Here is a 17,614-nt window from a genome sequence, read left to right as displayed (position 1 = left end):
CATGTTAGCTCAGCTACCCAACAAGGCAAGACTTGTTTGAGGTTGAAAACAGACTGTTCAGAGAAGTACCCATTTTATGTAGATGGGATGAATCTTCTGTGATATTCTTAGGTTAAAGTCAGAGCTGTTGTCTCTTGAAATACCATAAAGATTAAAATGAAATAAAATTTTAAGACTGCTTCATGGAGAAGGCATTTTAATACTGGGGGTTAGAAATTAGAACTTTCTCCCCTTTCCATGTACATTAGTATGTCTTGGGCTCAAAAAGGTTATGTTTGGTTTTTTCCTCCTCCCAAATGAGCCTTTTGTTTGTTCCTTTTACATTGAAATAAACTTTTACTAAGTAGTTTTAGATTTATAGAAAAGTTGCAATGATAGTGGGGAGAGTTCCAAAGTAGCCTACACAGTTTTCTCTGCTAACACCTTACATTCCCACCGTACATTTGTCACAACCAATGAACCAAAATTGATACATTATTAGTAGACTCCATACTTTATTCAGATTTCATTAGTTTTCTCCAAATGTCTTTTTTCTCTTCCAGGATGAGAAGTGAGCTTTTTAATCTCTCCTAAATATATTCATGGGAAAACCTAAGAAAGAAGACTCAAGAGAGCTCGGGTTTAAAACAGCTGACTGTTTAGCTTGGTAGTTTTTCATAATGCATGTGCTTTCTCTCTTTCCAGCTACGCTACAAAGAAACGTTTCAAAAGACCAAAGGGAAATACCACACTGTGAAGGATGCTCTGGACATTGTTTACCATCGCAAAGTCACAGACGACATCAGTAAAGTATGTCCCTACATGTTTCTACTTGTAATTGGCTCAGTACCCCACTATCATTTTTTTAAAATACCCTCCCTTTCCTAAAACTCTCTGGAGACAAGTAGACTTTTCTGCATTAACTTTCAGCAAGACTTTATAGCTGTCTGTGTGTTTTCACCGCAGGTGAAATACAAGAAGAACTACATGAGCCAGCTGGGAATCTGGAGGTCCATAGCTGATCGCCCAGAGCATTTCCACCACCGGGCAGTCACTGATGCCATCAGTGATGTGAGTCTTGAAGTCTCCTATTTTTACATATAAATTCATGTGCCCATATGATTTGTGAAATCAAACACTGCATAAAAACTGATTAAACACTTGACTAAATTTTAGTTCTTGTGTATGGATGTTTAAGTTATAAAGCTCATCGCTAAATGAGTGAACTTCAAATTGGGAGGGGGAAAAATATATTCAAATTTATAAACTTAATTTCTCTTCTAAATGTATTATATCATGTTATGTGACTGGAAATGATAGACTTCTTCTAAGCAATAACCTGTTTTTGATCAATTGAAGAGCCAACTTCATGAAGCAATTGAGAAACATAATGCTCACTTAGAAAGAAATTTCAGCTCTCTATATGAAAATACAGCTGTCGAGCTAATGATTTATGCTTTAGGCAAGTGTGCCTGTTAAATTTGAATTGCATTAATTAGTATTAAAAATGAAAATTTCTATATACAATACAACAATATACCATAAAGTGAGCAGAAATCAGTATTACTGGAAACTTCTCTCAAATAATTGTTTTAATACTTTTTTATTCCATATACCTCAGTAGTCAGAGCTTCTATTTGTTCCACTTAGAGCTATCCTAACCTACTGCTATTTAGAAATAGGTTCTTAAAAATCTTTGATGATATTTTTCTCCCAGATAAAATATAAATCAGATCTGACCTGGCTTAAAGGCATCGGTTGCTATGCCTACGATACTCCAGACTTCACTCTGGCTGAAAAGAACAAGACTCTCTACAGCAAGGTATATCTACTCAAGGATGGTGACCACATCCATTCAACATATTCCAGTGTCCACAGAGGAAACAGCTTTTCATATTTCCATCCATCCCCATCTAGCTTCTAGACCCTATAGTTGGAGTACATACTCAGTTGTTCATTCCACTTAGGAATTGTTTTAGTACTGACTTTATTGACTGTAGTCATCATTTGTTTATATCATTTATTTGAATTGGATAAATGGTTATCTCAGTACAACTTCTCGTGGCTCTTCCAGAATGTCCTCCCTATTAATATGTCTCTAGGTGGTTTACCCTGTTAGAGTTGACATGGTAGCAAATATAAAGGGAGATTATTTTAATCCACAAACTTGATGTGTGACTTGAGCCAAATAACTTTGTTTTTATGGCTTTGTTTTCCTATTTACAAAATAAGGTAGTTGTATTAGCTTCCTTTGAGTTCTAAAATAGGAGTCAACAAACTTCTGAAAAGCGCCTGATAGTAAATATTTTAGTCTTTGTGGGCCATGTTCATTCTGTCACATATTCTTTGTTACAATCCCCTAAAACTGTAAAAAACAAAAAAAAAAAACATTCTTAGATCATGAGCCCTTTAAAAACAGGTGGTGGTCTAGAGATTAACCCACCCCTGCTCTAAAATATTAAGATTATCTGCTTAATTACTGGAAAATTATTTCAAATTGGTGGACTAAAAACTGCCTTCAAGTACACATGGAAATTCCTTCAAGGTGAAACAATAACCCTTTTACTATATAGAAGCAAAGAAGAAACTAATTTGGATTTTTGCCCAGTGTGGAAAATAGAACTGACATCCATCCAATGAAAGCATGTATTTTGGGGCTAGTTTTCAAGACATCCGGGTGGGTATACACTTCATTGCTTTGGGAGACAGAGTATGCATTTGTAATTACTTGTTAGCTCTATAAAGGAATTGTCACAACAGTATGGTAAGATAAATGGCATGTCTCAGTCTTAAGATGATCATAGCCTGCTATCAAGTAACCACATTCTGTTTTCTCTAGTATAAGTATAAAGAGGTATTTGAAAGGATAAAGTCAGATTTCAAGTATGTCGCGGATTGTCCAATCAATAGACATTTCAAGTATGCAACTCAGTTGATGAATGAGGTATGTATGACCTGATCCAATTAAGCCTGTTCAGTTCCTTCAGAAGTCTACAGAGTTCTTTGATTAAAACCCAATATATAAAATGATAGGAGCCATTCTAAGTGTTGATTTAAGATAAAGATTTGGAAAGACTCTTATAATGTCACCATCTCATGGGCTCTGCCAAAAGCAAGAATAAGAACAAGTGAAAGGGCTGTGTGGAGTGCTGTGAAGACCCCACAACCATCATTGCCTCTGGTTGCACTAGCACAGGGCAGCACAGCACTTTGGGTGACAAGAGCAAGGAGGTAAAGGATTTTGTTGACTATCAGCTAAACTCCCTGAAACATGATCCTGTGTAGAGTTGGGAGACCCAGAAGTTGAAGGTTAATCTAGTATCCTTTACCAAGGCACAGGGACGGCAGTGGTTGGAAGAGCCAGCCTTAGGGAGATAGTTGTAATTCATGCATTCAAATGTATTACCGTTGTGACTCATACAGTGGTGCAAAGAAGTATCCATTTGCAGCCAAAATATTCTTTTATATTCTACCCAGTCTTTCCTGGAACTGCCTTTGCATTAATTTAAGTTAAATTTAGCTTAAAATGACTGAAATAAGCAAGCTATGAATTAACTTATGTTTGGATGGTTTTATGTTTAATTTCCTATCTTTGGATTTTCTACAGATTTATAGAAATTCAAAGACAATGTTAGAAAATTGGTAAAAATTATCGTAAAACGAAACTGTAGCCAATGGTATATTTATCTCAATATATGACTTTTTTATTGTTTTTAAATTTGACTTAGTTCATTTTCAGTAGATTTCCAGGCGGGACGACTCTGAAGAATTACTATGAGTAGCTTCCTTGGAAGACAGTCTTGATGTATTTTGTTTCTATTTTTCTAATTCATGAAGGATTTTCAGAACTCTTTTTTAATCAAATAAATTAGTTAGCATTAGAAGACTGTTAGAATTTGTCTATGAATATGCTTCTAGATTCTCACAGCCTTAGATAGTTAGCCTGTAGTCTATTGGTGCCTTATTTTAAATACAAGTTAAGATGTCATAAAACTTAACATTGCTGATGGCAGCATATGTAAAGATAGAAAATGTTCAGGCACAAGATACTCCAATTTTGATGTCATAATCAGATCTATTCCAAGCCCAGCCTTCTCCAGATGATCTTCCTTCGTTTCACTCTCTTTGCCTCCCGGTTTATTTTTACCCTCAATGCTTTGGGAGCCCACCTCTAGAAATGACGTATTTCTGGCTCTCTGGAGTGTTTGTCTTGGAACATTTCTGTGTAGCCTTGAAGTTGTACTCTTGCTATAATTTGATATGATGTTTGAGCAGAAAAAATACAGAGCTGATTATGAGCAGCGGAAAGATAAATACCACCTGGTAGTCGATGAGCCTAGACACCTGCTGGCTAAGATCACAGGCGACCAGATCAGTCAGGTACTGTGATGGGGCTGGCTGGACAGCCCAGACAGGACTGTGCTCCGGGTTTCTCATGAGATGTCGTCCCGTCTGCTGCAAGGATGTCATAGGTTCTGCCTATGATATTGAGATGTTCTGTTTCAAAGTATCTGTCTAGCCACCCAAAGAGCCCATGAGCTATTTGAGTGTGCCAGTCCATGCTCTGTGTCCTCACATGTGCTGTGGTGAAGATGAAAAGAAAAGCTGGATCCTCCACCCTTTATTCTTCTGGAGGGCCTGTTTGTAAACTGCAATGGTAAACTGCAAGTTGAGTTGCAAAAGCAAAAACAAAGAAACAAATTAATGGATAGAAAGAAGATAAAACTCCTTACTATATTTTTCTATTCCAATGATGTCTTCTTTTCTATAATGCAATTTTGGTGGGACTAGCCATATCATTCCCCATTCACAAGGACTATGGATGGTCAACTGCAAGTATGACAATCATTCTGCTTGGCCTTTTAATGTATTTGGTGTCTTCACCCACATGTGTATGTGAGTACATAAAGTGTGTGTGCCTACATCTCTTCACTCGGAGGTGATTGGGATATAGAGCCCTGTTCTCTTCTGTCTTCACAAGTCTCTTTTGTGCTTCACTGCTCTTTGCATGAACAGAGAAAATATAAGTCTAGTGCCAAGATGCTTCTGAAACAAGGATGTAATGAAATTCTGCGTCCAGATATGTTGACTGCCCTCTACAACACATACATGTGGAGCCAGGTAATGTCTGATGTGATGCAAAGAAGAGATTTAAAAGCCCTGGGGGCATTCACCTTTATGCTTTCCTTGACTGCCTTCCCCTGCCCCCTGCCCATGCTGGTGTCACATGATAAAGCTGCCTAAATATTCATTCCTTGTAAATGAACTCTGGATGTGGCCAAGTGTGAGACGATGCAGCAGCCATCATGGGTACATCATCTGACACCTTTGAAACTCTTAGTAAGATTAACTGAGACTTTTCAAACTTTATTTCCAAATTGATATGACATTAATTTATATTTTTCAGTATTTGCTCCAAAGAGATAGATTCCTTAGAGATTGAAGAGATTAAGTAGATTTAATAGCATTTAAAAGATCTAAATACTTAATGTTTTCACCTCATTTGTCCATTGTCCAATGATTACTACAATCATACCATTTGGGAGAGATGAGAATCACAGTGCAGCTCTTTGAATATTGTACATCTTCATGGCCCCTCTTTAGTTTGATGCTGAATTTGCTAGATTATTTCCAGCGTATCTGTCCTTATACACACTTCTTAACAACGTTACTGATAAAATTGCCTTTCTACAAGGTCAACTGAAGCACACACCATCACCTTTCCATCACATAATGAAAGGTAAATTTGAAGCAGCGAAAAACAGTGATAATTGCTTAACTACCAGATACAATGTTAAAAAAATGCCATTGCTTCCAGACAGAAAAAGTTTTTAATCACTCTGTGTTATCACTTTACTTTGACATTAAATCAATACGTCAAATGAGGAGGATGGGGTCTCCCTACAAACATCCTGTTTGCCTGAACTTTTTCCTTTGTCCTGGTATGGTCATCGAATAGTTATGCATGAAATTTTGTTGTGCTCTCTGTATTTGTGCTGCTTGAAACAGCTTATGTGCATGAAAAAAAATCATGAATTGGAAATTACAAAAATGAATGTGTTTTTTAAAATGATAACCACTTTAGAGGCCGGCCCAGTGGCATAGTGGTTACATTCCCATGCTCCACTTTGGCCGCCCGGGGTTCGCAGGTTTGGATCCCCGGCACAGACCTAGCACCACTCGTCAAGCCATACTGTGGCGGTATCCCACATAAAATAGAGGAATATTGGCACAGATGTTAGCTGAGCGACAATCTTCTTCAAGCAAAAAGAGGAAGATTGGCAACAGATGTTAGCTCAGGGCCAATATTGCTCACACACACAGAAAAGATAAATGCTTTATACTGTATATACTTACTTTTTATTTTACGTCTATTTCATCTTTGATATGGAAACATACCTTAAGAGATCGTACATATTTGATGCAGCATATTGTGAATGAATTATTACTTATCAGAGTCCAAAGAGCAGGGGTCTAGTCCTGACTCTGAGATTTCACCCTATTATGGGCCCTTACCCCAGTCTCTTAACTTCTCTGGGCCTTAATTTCCATGTGTATAAAATATACTGAAAAATATCATTTCTTCTTTTTCTTTTTATTTGCTCACTCCATTACACTATTGTTATCAACTACAGATTTATATTAAACATTTGCAATTAGGATTAAAAGAAAAAGCTACCATGACGTCATCGCCTACATCTGTGGCTTATATAATAACCCTATTTGCTGTGGGACTCTCTCAGGAGGTAAATTAGATTCCTTAAAGCCCTCTATCCTACTTCTTAGAGTTAACTCCTTCTTCTCTTCCACAATTTAGATCAGGTACAGGAAAAACTATGAAAAAACAAAGGACAAATTTACCTCAATTGTGGACACTCCAGAACATCTGCGTACTACAAAAGTCAACAAACAAATCAGTGATGTAAGTAGGAGAAACACTGAATGGATTCTCAAACTCAGGGGCTATTTGCAAATGTGGATGGGCATTTTAGATTGTCACAATGTCTGCAAGACTCTACTGTCATTTGGTGGGAGGGAGGCAGGGACGCTAATTGTCCTGTTGTGCTCAGGACCCTTCTTTAACTATAAAGAATTCTTCCAACCGTATCGGCAAATGCCCCCTTTGAGAGACCCTGGGGCCTTAGCAGAAATCGTGAAAGCATTTATTGAGTTAATAGAATTCTCTTTCCTTTATATATACTCAAAAAAAAAAAAACCTTTGCATTTATATTCTTACGTTGTAAATTGAGTAGTATAACATTTTTTCTTTCTGCTTTTTTATCTCCTTCAGATACTTTATAAGTTAGAATACAACAAGGCCAGACCCAGAGGCTACACCACAATCCATGACACCCCCATGTTACTACATGTCCGCAAGGTCAAAGATGAAGTCAGTGACGTAAGTACCGGAATGGCTTTGCAATCCCTCTCATCTTGGCCTCTTTCTAATGTGATGTAACAAACCCTGGTCTGGTTATCTATTCCTGTGTAGCACTCACCCTAAAACTTACTGACTTAAAACAACAATCATCTTTTTTTGCTCATGATTCTGTGAGCTGACTGGGCACAGCCAAATGGATCTTTTACTCCATGTTGGCAGCCAGCTGATGCCCAGGTGGGCTGGGACATCCAGGATGGCTCACTCACATGGCTGGCAGTTGATGAAAGAGAACTGTTGTCTGGACAGGAGCTCCTCCATGTGGCCTTTCCCCATGGTTTGGACATCTCACAGCACAGTAGCTGGGTGCCAAGAGGCAGGAGGTAGAAGCTTCCAGACCCGATAAGGGCTACGCCTAGAAATGACACAGTCACTTTTGCCATGTTTTCCTGGGCACAGTGCACACTCAGACTCAAGAGGTGAAGAGAGAAATGCCACCTCCGGATGAACAAATGGCAAAGCCACACTGCAGAGAAACAGGAAGGAGGAAGATATTGTTGAGGCCATTTTGAAAAATGCAATGTACCATAAACTTTATTAATACTCTATAAGCTTTATCTTGACTAAGAGGAACAAGATAGCCATCATATTCTAATACTCTGAATTTGAAGAGAAATTGTATTCACCAATTTTCAGATATATAGCTAGATTCTATGGTTGAAAATTATTATCGTTTTGGTTGTAAAAAAGAGATTAAATATTTTAAAGAACTCCGTGGCTCCAGAGGTATCAGAAAGAATAGAAAAGGCAACTGTGGAATAACTCATCCCTCGCCTGGAGCCTTGACTGTGGCTGGTGCTCAGGAATTCTTTTGTAGATGAATAAATGAGTTCACACTATTGACCCTGAGTAGCCATGAAAACCATTAAGTACATTCGGTGCATTGTTTATGAAGGCAGAAATGTATAAAAAATTTTAAAACTATGAAAAATGTTAAAAGAAGTTTTGGCATTCCAAACATGGACATCAGATATTCATAGTCATCTCTCAGGTAGATCCCTTATGCGGAACAGCCCATTCCCTCTCACTGTGGAAAAATGAAGAATTTCTGCATCCATTTCCCCAAACTTTCTACATATAACAATAACCTGAGATATTGATGAAAAATATGGATTTCCAAGCCTTTCTCCTAAAGATCCTAATTTACTAGGGTCTATGGTAAAGTGCAGAAAATTGTGATTTTTATGGTCAGGCAAGTTTAGTAAGCACTCCTGTGGCTTCTTGAAAATGGTTTTACTTCAGACTTAGCCACATTAAAACCTGGGATCCTTCCGCAACAATTAGTGAGAAGGCCCAGACGGGGTCCCAGGGCTCTGAAATTTGAGAGGAGCAAAAGTGGGTGAAATTAGAAATCCCAGGCCCAGGGTGGGGAAAGTGCCCGTTGGACCTGCAGGCGCTGAGCCTGCTCTGTCCCTCTCCCTCCCATGCAAACCCACACAGCCCCAAACTTGCTAGGTGTGGCTCTAGTAATGATGATAGAGAGACAGCAGCCATCAGTTCGTTCATTCATCAAATACTTATTGGGTTTTTATGTGCCTGATGCTAGGATTGAGATGATGAATGATACACAACTGTGCCCTCAAGGGATTCAGCTTAATGGGAAGACTAGATAGATAAACAAATACTTACAACATGACGTGGTAATGGCCAGAACTGTGTGGGTATAAAAGGAGGGCAAGACTAATTCCATCTGGATGAGCCAGTGGGCGAAGTCTCTTCCATCAGCACTTTTGGAGATGTTCTGAACTTGGGATTTTCTGATTTGAGGAAGGGAAAACACATGGATGGCTGTCCAGCTGGCTCTTCCAGCACAAGCTCAGGGGATGTAAATCCTATGGTGATGCTGGTGAACGTGCTGAATGTGTCCTGGGGAGCTGGTTTTAAGATCTAAGACAGGAAAGTGCATGTCTGCACAGCTGCACGGCTGCATCCCTTCCTTCACAGTAGATTTATTTTGTCTTAAGGAGCATTGTGTACTATAGTCAGCTTTTAATTTCTAGTTTTTTAAAATGCTTAGTAGGCTACCATACAAAATTAACCTGTGTTTCCTCCCACAGATAAAATACAAAGAAGTTTACCAAAGAAATAAGTCCAATTGCACCATTAAGCCAGACGCTTCTTATATCAAAGCAGCCAAGGATGCCTACAAAGTCAACACCAATGTAAGTTCCCGAAACTTCCCCAAGTCTAAGGGGCTGTATCAGCTTCTGTAGGACACATTACCTCTTTCACATCTCTTCAAATGATTGAGCTCTAATGAGTCCAGATCAAGAGTTAGGCCCCGGGAGCATGAGTAATGCTGCAGAAATCTAAATTCCGCCTTTGCTCCTTGCAGAGGGGAATAGGGAAGAGCAAGGTGGCCTAACCCTGTGCCGTGGGTCTTACACCCACTCAGCCTTCATGTTGGTGGCTAAGAAATAGGAGATTTAATTCTGAAATGAAGGTTGCATTTTGGAAAGTGCCTCAACATCTTTCATTGCCTCCACCTTCTGTGTGCTCCTCCTGCCCTGAACTCCAGTGCTTGCTTCTTCTGAAAAAAGAGAACATTTTGGCCACTTGGTGCTGCCAGGAGTTGGCCTAGACCTTCCTCCTGCTCAGATTCTCTCTGAACTGACGGTTGCAGTAGGGCATCTTAAAGCCTCAACCACAGAAACATTTTGTGCATTTAGATGAGTATTGACTTTTTGAAAATATATAAATGGTTAGTAATGAAACCATTATAACCCAACTGGTGCCCACTAGTGCCAGAGACAAGATCTATTTAAAAAGGGCCAACAAACTGAAATTTCTTTAGGGCTAGCAGGTAGCTTACAGGTGTCCTGAGCATGCACTGAGGGATGGGTAGCAGGATAGATGTGAGATAAAGCAAAGGCAGTAAAATGCACATTGCAGAATCCAGGCGGTAGGTGTATAGGTATTCTCTGTAAGATTCTTGCAACTCTTTTGTGTGTTTGAATAAAATGGGAAAAAAATTCATCAAACAGAATATATAAAAGCATATGCATTTTATTGGGTGCAAATTATACCTTGACAAAAAAAAGAGAGATAAAAAGAGTGAGGAAAGAAAGGCACCTGATAGTGAGGGCACTCCCCAAGGATACTCAGATTAAATTCTGTATGCTTCTGTGCCTCAGACTTGGCTCGAGGCAGCCAGTTGTTCAGCTTGGAGGAAAGTCTAGCAAGTGCACAAGCACCTCTGAAGCCAGACTGCCTGGGTTTGAATCCCAGCTCCACCAGTCACTAGCTGTCTCACCTTGGGCAGGTTATTTAAGCCCTCTAGGCAGTTCCTCAGCATCAGTTTCATGCAGTTGTTATGAAGGTTAAATGAGTTAATATTGATAAAGCACTTAGAAAAGTGCCTAGCAAGACATAAACAGTATAAGTGTTTAATAATTTTTTAAAAAATTAAATCTGACTTTAGTTAGAAATTAAAAGTACTTGGACTCTGAAGATGATTAAGCTACACTGACGGAGTTAGAGTTTGAAGAATCATTTGACCTGGAGCCTTTAAAAATTTTAGCCCCTATTTTGAGACCAAGGGGTCCCACTAGATGACCTCTTGAGTGGCTGACTAGCTGCATAAATTGTACAGAAATTTTAATTGGGTCTGTCTCTTGTGTAAAGAACCATGATTTGTTGTATGTTAAAATGCAAGAGGAGCCCCTCTGTGCCATGCATGTGATTATGAATTCAGACTACTGAACGATTTATTTTCATCTTGTTCAAAACAGCTGGACTACAAGAAGCAGTACGAAGCCAACAAAGCCCACTGGAGGTGGATCCCTGACCGACCGGACTTCATCCAGGCTGCCAAGTCATCCCTGCAGCAAAGCGATGTGAGACAGGAGAGACAGACAGCCAGAACTCACGAACACCCGAGACATAGAGAATTAGTGCTTATGCATAACACCTACTGTTGTGGCTGTTAACCCTAGCTCATTTGAGACCCAAGGACAGGAGGGTTGTGAGGAGTAGAAGGCAAGCTCAGGAAGCAGACCTGGCCACAGAGCCTGGTTTCCCATGACTGGACCCAGCCAGACACATGGTTCAGAGTCCTGAGCAAGGCTGGGGTGGGGCTGGAGGCAAGTGGGCTGGGAGGCTTGGTCCTGGTCATGGGGCTGGAGAGGGGGAGCCCAGCCCACAATGAGGGGCCAGGAGGACCCTGCCCTGATTCTCGTACAAGTCCTCATAGTGCCCGTAAGAGGAGGACTGTCTATGGATTTAATCAAATACCAACTTCCTCCCGTGCCTGCCATCCTTTTCCATCTTCCTCTCCCTTTCTTGTATTACAGTTTGAATACAAGCTGGACCGAGAATTCCTCAGGGGTTGCAAGCTTTCTGTCACTGATGATAAAGACATGGTGCTGGCCCTGAGAAATTCTTTAATAGAAAGTGATGTAAGTATCCAGTCCCTTCCATGATGCCTAACCTCACTCAGGGCCGTCTTCTTCCACACAGTCCCAGGGACACCCAGGGAAGAATAGAGAGGGGCTGCTTCTATAGGAGCTCACATGTGGGTCCTGAAATATGACCCTGCCCCCAGTGAACACCAGTGACATAGTAGAACAGGGCGGTAGCAGGAGCAAGCTATTAAATCCTGGTGACCGTTCTTGATTTCTACTGCACCACAAGGTAAATCACACTGCAGGCATTGGGTATCTGAAGAAGTCCCGGCTGGATTCTATAAGGAAACATTCATTTTTATGGGATTGTACTCTTGCTATGCTGCAGTTTCCTCATCTGGAAGGGAGGAATAGTAATGCTTCCCACGGTTTGGGGGAAGGGTCAAATGACATATTTGAAAGTGCTTTGAACTAAGGCTGTAAGTACAAAGATTCATCATGAGATCCATTCTGATCAATACTAAAGCCTCAACTTGCAAGAGATAAAGAAAATCTCTAGTGTGTATTTCACAAGATTTCCAAACGTCAAATCTTTTACTGAGTTTCATGTTCCTACTGCGTCAACGATGCTATTCTCCCAGCTCTATCTAGTGACTTGGGAGCTTAATAAAAATATGCAGGAAACCCAGAAGAGCTAAAGAAATGCCTTTTTCACCCCTGCAGCTGAAATACAAAGAGAAACATGTCAAAGAAAGAGGAAGCTGCCATGCTGTGCCTGATACTCCTCAGATCCTCCTGGCAAAGACTGTCAGCAATCTGGTGTCCGAGGTAACCCTCCAGGAACTCCTATGCTGTTTCCATCTTGGACTAATGTCCCAGGAAAACGTTTTAATAAGCTCTCTGTGGATTCCCTCAGAACAAGTACAAGGCATACGTGAAGAAGCGCTTGGCCCAGGGCTCATACACAACACTGCCAGAGACCCGGGACACTGTTCACGTCAAGGAAGTGACCAAGAATGTCAGTGATGTAAGTGACCAGCCCCATGACTCTGAGTGGTAGCAATGCCACTTTGCCTTAGAATCCAGTGACAGACTGTGGCTGCCTTTCTGCTTACACTTTCTTTTACGTTATTCACTATTACCATCAATACCTGTAGTGGATTTTGAATTCTGGTTTAAAAGATGACTCAATATTTATTGGCTTTCTAATTGTAGCAACTATGGCAGCTGTGGGTTTTGGCCCAGGACATGTTATCTGCAATATAAGATGTTACTAACCTAGTGTTAATAAGGGGAGGAGGCATTGCTGATAAAGAGTAGCCTCTCCTCTCATTAAACTGCTAAATGATTTCAGAGAAGGAAAATCACCTCTGTTTCCTCGCAATCTCTGCCCACTGTATCCTTATCAATAGTGCTTTAATAATCATGGTATTATATTTTATGAGCCCTATGTAGTTCCATATAGTTTTAAAAAGTCGAAATGGTGAATGAAAGGGTTTAATTTGCTTTTAGTCAGTTCTCCAAAGATTTCTGTATGGTTTAAGTGTTGGGTTCCAGAACAGAAATACCAGGGAAGAGCTAGAATATGGATCAGAGGTCCAAGTTCCAGACTGATGCCAAAATGGGGAGCCACGGATTTTCCTGGAGATCTTCTCACAGCTCTTCAAGTAAATCAATTGTACTCCCAGCCTCCTCTGCTCACACAAGTGATTCTGGCTCTTTTTAGACAAATTACAAAAAGAAGTTTGTCAAGGAGAGAGGGAAATCCAACTACTCCATCATGCTGGAGCCCCCAGATGTGAAACATGCCATGGAAGTGGCCAAGAAGCAGAGTGACGTAAGTTTCCCGTCTCCACGTTCTCAGGGGCCCAGCTGAGCCAGTGGGTTCCAAATTGGTGTATGCCAAGCTGGTTCCAGTGAGAGGGTCACCCTAATTTCTTATCTGGTAGTTTAAAAAATATGGTAGTAGAATTGGTTGGGTTTTAATAGAAAGGTTCCTTGTTCTTAATGAGGACTTTTGGAAAGATAGAATTCTCTTGAGTGAGTAAAGACTTTTTTTCCTCCAAATATAGGTCGCTTACAGAAAGAGTGCCAAAGAAAACTTGCATTACACGACAGTGGCCGATCGGCCAGACATCAAGAAGGCCACACAGGCAGCCAAACAGGCCAGTGAGGTAAGGTTGTAGTTAAAATGCACCCAGTCCCCGCGGTCACTGCCAACAAGTGGTACAAGGCACCTACCGCCTAGAATGTATTGCCCATTTTGGTTTTCTTTGATTCAGGTGGAGTACAGAGCCAAGCACCGCAAGGAGGGCAGCCATGGGCTAAGCATGCTTGGGCGCCCAGACATTGAAATGGCCAAGAAGGCAGCCAAGCTGAGCAGCCAGGTAACACAGATGGGCAAGCATCAGCTCTAATGTGAAAAACCTTGCAGGAAGAAATGATTCCCAGAATGAAGGTGCAATTTTAGCAACCAAAGAGATATGGGTCTTTGATAGCACTGCAGAGTTTAGAAAAGTTATGTCATGAGAAGTGTGCTAAGGACCTTCTCTCTTGTTTCCCTCTAACATCTCTAGGCCTTCCTCATTCTCCACTTTTCCATTTATGGTGTGTGTCTAGGTGTTGGTGTGCTTTACTCTCTTCATGTAACAAAAACATCAGCTTGTGAGGTCCTATTGGAACCTCTCCCCAGGCACTGAGAGTTACATCCAAAGGGCCTGATTCATACTTGAGTCACCTGTGGGAACTTGATAACATGAAAAAGGCATGAAATTCTACCTTCTAGAACCCAACCAGATGCAGTCACCTTTATTCTTTCATTCAACATACATATATTGAACACCTGGGCTAAGAACTAGAGGTGAGATGTCCTCAGACTATATGCCCATGGATAAATAAGTCCAATTTGGGGTAAGTGTTTGATTAAGGTATGCACAGGGTGCTGAGGGGGAATGCCTCATTCTAGCGGATTTCCTATTATTGAGAAGATAGACTCAGAAATGTGTTGGCCAAAACTGGTTGCCACATTACCTAATTTCCCTTGTTATACCAATTATCTAGCATACCCCTGAGATATGAGAAGGTTTCACTTTAGTTTAGAGACTCAGGGTCACAACACCAGATCTTTCAGAGAGCAAGTTTTAGTCCTATAGGATTTGAGCTCAAGAATATCTTGTCTTCTCCAATTTAGAGATCCTACCTTCTTCTCCTTCATTGTCTGTTCTCTCAAGTATTTGTTCGAAGACATAGGTTTGGGATACGTTTGGTTGTTGTATGTGTGATTTTCAGCAATACCAAACATGAGATTCCAATCTTTTGGAAGACGTAAATTAGTAATAGCAAGTGACAAAACAAGTCAGAATTAGGATGAGATAAAAGGTTCAGATGACTGATGACAGATAAATATGATTTTTTAAAACTTTCTGAATTTAAAACTCCTATGCAGTATTTTTATTATAAATTAATGACATTGTATAAGCATTTGAGACCAAGATGTGAAATCACCAACAAAAAACAGTGGAATCTCTAAGAGTAATAATGAAATGTAACAAGAGCTTTTTAATGTAAAAAAATTTGGTGTATTTTTAAATTTCCAAGGACAAAGCATTATCAAGTTAAAAACACAGAAATGACTTTGATGTTGAAATTTTGAAGGCTTTGCTGTGTTTGAAAATAGAGAGGCTCGTATTTCTAAACCTAAGTGAATCCTTTGAGGTGGAAAATGAGACCCAACCAGATCCTTTTATGAGCTCGCCTTCCTGGGTTCATCTCCTGTGAAAGGTCTGCCTCAGGATTTACAGCTTCATGGTGCAGCCCCTGGTCCAAGGGGGCTTCACCTGTGTGTGCCCCTCCCCATTCTGACTGTGCTGTCTTGCTGCATGCTCTAGGTGGAATACCTCAAAGGCCAAAGGCAAGGGTAGGGGCATGGCGCCGCATCTTATGACACGCCTATGATGAGGCATCTTAAGAAAATTAATGCACTGCTCAGTGATGTAAGACTGACACCAGCAAGCCAATATCTCTGTCTTTCTCTTTTTCTCATCTACTTTCTTAGCCTTGATCAGGGGACTGACCAAGTTGCACTCTTTTCTGTTGATTTTGTGTTGGAACATGTAGAATGCTGTGGAAATTTGTCAGAGGATATACTTTTGCACACATCCATCTTTTCCTGCATGAAACTTTCCTTCTGGAACATGCCACTTGGAATAGGAAGATAGGATAGACTTGGAGATGGCCTCCCAGTGTACTTTAGGTTGCTGATACCCATCAAATTAAAAGGTGAAATGAAAACAAACTGAGAATCTCATCTCCAACCACGGGGAGGAAACCTCTGCTGATGACTGTTGTTGATGTTTAATACATTTAAGACTGGCATTTAATACAGTCTCTCGGATCAGGCATAGTATGAATCAACAGATTAAACTCCTTAAAATGTTTTCACTCACAGCTCTTTCATCTTACGTTTTACGATCTTAATAGCAAGAAATTGTTTAATTCTTGGACCTGTTCTTCAGTCTTTAGAAGCACCAATATATAGTTCAAGTCCCTGAAAAGCAGCTGAACAACTAGATGTTAGAGCTTTACAATCAATTAAATTTTGAAAGAATAATTGATTCGAAAGCTCTTTCCTATACTGCATCCATAAAAGGCCAGCATCTGAGCCTGATGAGATTATAAACACTGGTGTTGCCACTTGCTGATACATGGCATTGCAATGGCTGCCTCTCAGGCTTCCATGGTCAACAAGAAAAAGAAGCCTTTACCATTCTGTAACACCCCATGTGTGTAGTTTTACTATACTTCCTGCCTAGTCCAACACTGTTCTAAGAATTCCTGGAGTCCTGAATCTGATGAGTGTCCTTATCATGCAAAATGTAGTTGTTCTCAGGAAGATCCAGTCTAAAAGGAAGGCCAAATGTGCTGACCTCAGATTCAATAGATGCACTAGGCTGCATTTGCTTGGGGGGCCTTCTTGTGGAGAGGGGAGGCATAACTTTTCTTCAAATAAAAAGTTGGAAATTTAATTTTACTTGACATTAATAGAAGAAAAGAAAACTGAAATGAGACCAATGGAGTTGCTGCTCTTCAAACAAATATTTCTTCAGAAACCAATCATTTTCTAAAAGATACAAAGAGGGCTTTTGAGGCTGTCCTGATGGGGTGGTGGTTAAGCTCATGTGCTCCGCTTTGGCAGCCCTGGGTTCACAGGATCAGATCCCAGGTGCAGACCTATATACCACTCAAGCCACTCTGTGGTGGCATCCCACGTAGAAGAACTAAAAGGGCTTACAACTAAGATGCACATCTATGCACTGGGGCTTTGAGGAGGGAAAAAAAAAGAGGACTCTTAGCATACTTCTAAAGGAAGCAGATTTTATTCTCGTCTGAGATATGTCTTTGCATCTTTTCTTCCCCGTCTGACTCCACACATCTACTTTACTTTGTTTTTCTGTGTTTCACAGCTCTTGGGATCAGTCCTAGTCCTACGGGGGTTCTATATCCCTTAAGACAAATATCCTTTTGGTCCAGACACCAGCTCACCACCTCCTACTTTCCTTAGCAGGCTTTTCGTTTCTTCATTTTGAGAGCGAATTTCCTTTCAGAGAAGGGCCATTGGGCATTTATTTACATTTTGCTTTCCTATTATATGTGTTTCTGCTTCCTCCTTTGTGTGTCTGTCTCAGTGTGCCTGCATCACGCTGTGCTGTTCTGCGTGCTTATTTTTCCTCTGTGTTTCCACTGTAGATTTATTCAAAATAGATGAGTCTCAGCATCGTGAGTGCATTTTCTCTGATGTGGCAGATTTCATTGTTCTTAGCATTTGAGTGATCTCATTTTGTGTCTGTTCTGCCGG

At 40.4% G+C, this 17,614-nt stretch overlaps 1 protein-coding gene across 38 annotated transcripts in view; it reads left to right on the top strand.

Annotated features, from left to right (window-relative positions):
- The window catches only part of NEB (nebulin), a 214,018-nt gene that overhangs the window by 161,631 nt on the left and 34,773 nt on the right, over window positions 1–17,614 (top strand). For 35 of the 38 annotated variants that reach the window (XM_070507751.1, XM_070507750.1, XM_070507749.1 and 32 more), the window contains exons 131-145: window positions 685–789; window positions 946–1,050; window positions 1,697–1,801; window positions 2,819–2,923; window positions 4,996–5,100; window positions 6,797–6,901; window positions 7,271–7,378; window positions 9,475–9,579; window positions 11,149–11,253; window positions 11,710–11,814; window positions 12,484–12,588; window positions 12,677–12,787; window positions 13,487–13,597; window positions 13,833–13,934; window positions 14,043–14,147. In XM_070507751.1, the coding sequence (XP_070363852.1) occupies window positions 685–789; window positions 946–1,050; window positions 1,697–1,801; window positions 2,819–2,923; window positions 4,996–5,100; window positions 6,797–6,901; window positions 7,271–7,378; window positions 9,475–9,579; window positions 11,149–11,253; window positions 11,710–11,814; window positions 12,484–12,588; window positions 12,677–12,787; window positions 13,487–13,597; window positions 13,833–13,934; window positions 14,043–14,147 (1,587 nt within the window). Of the gene's footprint in view, window positions 1–684; window positions 790–945; window positions 1,051–1,696; window positions 1,802–2,818; window positions 2,924–4,254; window positions 4,360–4,995; window positions 5,101–6,796; window positions 6,902–7,270; window positions 7,379–9,474; window positions 9,580–11,148; window positions 11,254–11,709; window positions 11,815–12,483; window positions 12,589–12,676; window positions 12,788–13,486; window positions 13,598–13,832; window positions 13,935–14,042; window positions 14,148–17,614 lie in introns of all 38 variants that reach the window. The other 3 variants (XM_070507747.1, XM_070507731.1, XM_070507712.1) reach the window with 1 other exon arrangement.

The sequence above is a fragment of the Equus asinus genome, chromosome 4, assembly GCF_041296235.1.
Source record: "Equus asinus isolate D_3611 breed Donkey chromosome 4, EquAss-T2T_v2, whole genome shotgun sequence".
NCBI lineage: Eukaryota > Metazoa > Chordata > Mammalia > Perissodactyla > Equidae > Equus > Equus asinus.
The sequence above is the reverse complement of the archived record's forward strand: the minus strand, read 5'-3'. Positions and strand labels throughout refer to the sequence as shown.